The sequence below is a fragment of the Coregonus clupeaformis genome, chromosome 33 (assembly GCF_020615455.1).
Source record: "Coregonus clupeaformis isolate EN_2021a chromosome 33, ASM2061545v1, whole genome shotgun sequence".
Classification (NCBI taxonomy): Eukaryota; Metazoa; Chordata; class Actinopteri; order Salmoniformes; family Salmonidae; genus Coregonus; species Coregonus clupeaformis.
The window spans coordinates 5,379,157-5,384,140 of NC_059224.1; the positions used below are offsets into that span (position 1 = coordinate 5,379,157).

General features: G+C 49.5%; 1 protein-coding gene across 1 annotated transcript; it reads left to right on the forward strand.

The window, feature by feature from the left end:
* Positions 1-714: 714 nt before the first annotated feature.
* On the forward strand, positions 715-3,573 carry LOC123482441 (transmembrane protein 121-like). Its single transcript, XM_045210056.1, has one exon. It carries the CDS (start codon positions 885-887, stop codon positions 1,848-1,850), a length of 966 nt encoding a protein of 321 aa, XP_045065991.1. The 5' UTR covers positions 715-884; the 3' UTR covers positions 1,851-3,573.
* The last annotated feature ends 1,411 nt before the right edge of the window (positions 3,574-4,984 follow it).

Here is a 4,984-nt window from a genome sequence, read left to right on the forward strand (position 1 = left end):
AGTGATTCCACCACACACTGAGCAAAATAATCTCTCTCAGCCTCCACACATACTGAGGGACTGAGCCACACTCACTGAGGGACTGAGCCACACTGCTTTTCTCTGCCCCATACAACCTCCCATTGCACCACTGTGTCCTATACACGCCCTCACACACCCCTATGTGTATCCTCCACTCCCCCTCAGTGTGTGGATTAGCATCCCAGTATGAGTCATGGACCGTCAGCCTAAGAGGCGCCTGCTTTACTAGCAGAGGTGGATCAATGGAACTGCGCTGAGTGATGAGATGATGTTCCTGAGTTCGCATGGCTTGATAAAAATCACCTGACAGCAGCCCTGCAAAGACTGACCCCCCCTGACTTCACTGTTTTTACTCACTGGACTGACTCTCCCTAGACGGACTCTCCCTGGATGGACTCTCCCTGGACTGACTCTCCCTAGACTGACTCTCCCTGGACTGACTCTTCCTGGACTGACTCTTCCGGGACTGACTTTCCTTGGGCTGACTCACTGGACAGACTCTCCCTGGACGGACTCTCCTTGGACTGACTCTCGCTGGACTGACTCTCCCTGGACTGACTCTGCCTAGACTGACTCTCCTTGGACGGACTCTTCCTGGACGGACTCTCCCTGGACTCACTCTCCCTGGACTGACTCTCACTGGACTGACTCTCACTGGACTGACTCTCACTGGACTAACTCTCCCTGGACTGACTCTCAATGGACTGACAATGACTCACTGGTGTCCCCCAGGGATGCCCGTTATCACCCTTTGACATTTACATTTTCGACACGGCCGTGTCCCTTTTTCTGAACCTGTTATTTTTCTAAACTCGGAAGCCGTGGACTGGAGGTGAGAGCCAGCGGGCGGTCCGGTCCTCACCATGGTGTTGCCGCCCCCGGACAAACGCCACGTGTGCCTGACCACCATCGTCATCATGACCAGCATGGCCTTCATGGACGCCTACCTGGTGGAGCAGAACCAGGGGCCCAGGAAGATCGGCGTGTGCATCATTGTGCTGGTCGGGGACATCTGCTTCCTCATCGTGCTGCGCTACGTGGCCGTGTGGGTGGGCGCCGAGGTGCGCACGGCCCGCCGCGGCTACGCCATGATCCTCTGGTTCCTCTACATCTTTGTGCTGGAGATCAAGCTCTACTTCGTCTTCCAGAACTGCAAGGCCGATAGGAAGTCCCTGGAGACGGTGGCCCGGAAAGCCTTGACTCTGCTGCTGTCTGTGTGCGTCCCGGGGCTGTACTTGGTTCTGGTGGCTCTGGACAGCATGGAGTATGTGAGGACCTTCAGGAAGAAGGAGGACATGCGGGGGAGGCTCTTCTGGGTGGCTCTAGATCTTCTGGATCTTCTGGACATTCAGGCCAACCTGTGGGAGCCTCAGCGGACCGGCCTGCCCATCTGGGCCGAGGGACTGATGTTCTTCTACTGCTACGTCCTCCTCCTCACCCTGCCCTGCGTCTCCCTCAGCGAGATCTCCACGCAAGGGGAGCACGTATCACCCCAGAAAATGATGCTTTACCCTGTCCTCAGCCTGATCACCATCAACGTGGTCACCATCTTGATCCGCGGGGTCAACATGGTGCTGTTCCAGGACAGTAGAGTCTCCACTATCTTCGTCGGCAAGAACGTGGTGGCGATCGCCACGAAGGCGTCCACCTTCCTGGAGTACCGGCGTCAGGTGAAGGAGTTCCCTCACCCGCAGAACGCCATGGCGTTGGAGCTGCAGCAGAACTCTGTGGGCCACAGACATATGCCCCACACGTCGCACTCGCAGCCCCTGGCCAACTCCACCAACCAGCCCCACGAACCCTCGCCAGCGTGTGACATCGACACATGACCGCCAGCACTGGACTGTCTAGACACCAGCGGAGCCTCTCCACCGCTGCCTTCAGTGACTAACTAAAACAGAACTTCTGGTGTGACTGGTTCTCTCTCTCTCTCTCTATCCATCCATCCATCCATCCCACTCTCTCTCTCCCTCTCCCTCTCTCTCTCTCTCTCCCTCTCTCTCTCTCTCTCTCTCTCTCTCTCTATCTATCCAGTCTCTGAGAGTTTGGTGTTAAGAAATATGTGGGTTCCATGACAGGATGGTTTTCTTATTTCTGTCAAGCCCACTTGAACAACAGAGGATGTAACAACTAGAGGGATATTTTCAGCCTCTGTCTGCCTGTTGGAGAAGGATAAAGATTCACCTTCTTGATTCTGACAGGAGGGAACTGATGTGGTTTTTATTGAATTGTTTTTAAATGAACAGTTTTATTCTGCAATTGAGTAATGTATGTTCTGTAACAGTAAATTTGACAATATGTACTTCCCTGAATATCTGTGATTTTCGAAAGGCCCCTTTTCGACCATCCATTGAGTGGCTTTTTTTATTTGTAGTCCTTAAAAAGGAGGCATACCACTCGCCCTACAGAAGCACTCAGTTGAAGTGGAGAAAGAGAGGATGGAGAGGAGAAGAAGGGAAGGAGAAAGGGTCAATAAGAAGGGTGTGTTGGAGCTGTGGGGAAGGGTGGCAGTAGAAGAGGAATTCAGCCTCTGCTTGGTTCTGCTGCATCGGTCAGTGTGACACGTTACGACCAAATGGTTCTGCTGCCTCGGTCAGTGTGACGCGTTACGACCAAATGGTTCTTTTGCCTCGGTGAGCGTGACGTGTTACGACCAAATGGTTCTGTTGCCTCGGTCAGTGTGACGTGTTACGACCAAATGGATCTGCTGCCTCGGTCAATGTGACGCGTTACGACCAAATGGTTCTGCTGCCTCGGTCAGTGTGATGCGTTACGACCAAATGGTTCTGCTGCCTCGGTCAGTGTGACACGTTACGACCAAATGGTTCTGCTGCCTCGGTCAATTTTGACGCGTTACGACCAAATGGTTCTGCTGCCTCGGTCAGTGTGACACGTTACGACCAAATGGTTCTGCTTCCTCGGTCAGTGTGATGCGTTACGACCAAACGGTTCTGCTGCCTCGGTCAGTGTGACGCGTTACGACCAAATGGTTCTGCTGCCTCGGTCAGTGTGACGCGTTACGACCAAATGGTTCTGCTGCCTCGGTCAGTGTGACGCGTTACGACCAAATGGTTCTGCTGCCTCGGTCAGTGTGACGCGTTACGACCAAATGGTTCTGCTGCCTCGGTCAGTGTGATGCGTTACGACCAAACGGTTCTTCTGCCTTGGTCAGTGTGATGCGTTACGACCAAATGGTCTGGTGCTTTCGGTCAGTGTGACGCGTTACGACCAAATGGTCTGCTGCCTTGGTCAGTGTGACGCGTTACGACCAAATGTCTGCTAAAAGCACCAGCGCTCAGCACTATACACTCTGCATGAGGCAGCCAACCATGTGTGTTATTCTGCATGTGTGTGTGCGTGTCTGTGTGCGTGTGCGTACACGTTTGAGGGGCAGAGGGGTGCTCATGTGAAACTGAATTTCAAGTTCAAGTTTTATTGTCAAATGCACAAGTACAGTGAAACGCTTCACTTGCAAGCTTTACCCAGCAGTGCTGTAATCAATATCAAAATAGTATAACTAATAAAAAATTTAAAATAAATTATAAATATAAATAAGAGAGGAAGCTACAGTTGAAGTCGGAAGTTTACATACACCTTAGTCAAATACATTTAAACTCTGTTTTTCACAATTCCTGACATTTAATCCTAGTAAAACTTCCCTGTCTTAGGTCAGTTAGGATCACCACTTTATTTTAAGAATGTGAAATGTCAGAATAATAGTAGAGATAATGATTTATTTCAGCTTTTATTTATTTTATCACATTCCCAGTGGGTCAGAAGTTTACATACACTCAATTAGTATTTGGTAGCATTGCCTTTAAATTGTTTAACTTGGGTCAAACGTTTTGGGTAGCCTTCCACAAGCTTCCCACAATAAGTTGGGTGAATTTTGGCCCATTCCTCCTGACAGAGCTGGTGTAACTGAGTCAGGTTTGTAGGCCTCCTTGCTCGCACACGCTTTTTCAGTTCTGCCCACACATTTTCTATAGGATTGAGGATGGCCACTCCAATACCTTGACTTGTTGTCCTTAAGCCAATTTGCCACAACTTTGTATATATGCTTGGGGTCAATGTCAATTTGGAAGACCCATTTTCGACCAAGCTTTAACTTCCTGACTGATGTCTTGAGATGTTGCTTCAATATATCCACAACATTTTCCTTCCTCATGATGCCATCTATGTTGTGAAGTGCACCAGTCCCTCCTGCAGCAAAGCACCCCCACAGCATGATGCTGCCACCCCCGTGCTTCACGGTTGGGATGGTGTTCTTCGGCTTGCAAGCAACCCCCTTTTTCCTTCAAACATAACGATGGTCATTATGGCCAAACAGTTATATTTTTGTTTCATCAGACCAGAGGACATTTCTCCAAAATGTACGATCTTTGTCCCCATGTGCAGTTGCAAACCGTAGTCTGGCTTTTTTATGGCGGTTTTGGAGCAGTTCCTTGCTGAGCGGCCATTCAGGTTATGTCGATATAGGACTCGTTTTACTGTGGATATAGATACTTTTGTACCTGTTTCCTCCAGCATATTTACAAGGTCCTTTGCTGTTGTTCTGGGATTGATTTGCACTTTTCGCACCAAAGTACGTTCATCTATAGGAGACAGAACGCGTCTCCTTCCTGAGCGGTATGACGGCTGCGTGGTCCCATGGTGTTTATACTTGCGTACTATTGTTTGTATGAACGTGGTACCTTCAGGCGTTTGGAAATTGCTCCCAAGGATGAACCAGACTTGTGGAGGTCTACTATTTTTTTTCTGAGTTCTTGGCTGATTTCTTTTGATTTTCCCATGATGTCAAGCAAATAGGCACTGAGTTTGAAGGTAGGCCTTGAAATACATCCACAGGTACACCTCCAATTGACTCAAATTATGTCAATTAGCCAATCAGAAGCTTCTAAAGCCATGACATCATTTTCTGGAATTTTCCAAGCTGTTTAAAGGCACCTTCAACTTAGTGTAT

Excerpts from the sequence above, each read along its gene's own strand:
- LOC123482441 (XM_045210056.1), top strand. The coding sequence starts at position 885 with ATGGTGTTGCCGCCCCCGGACAAACGCCACGTGTGCCTGACCACCATC.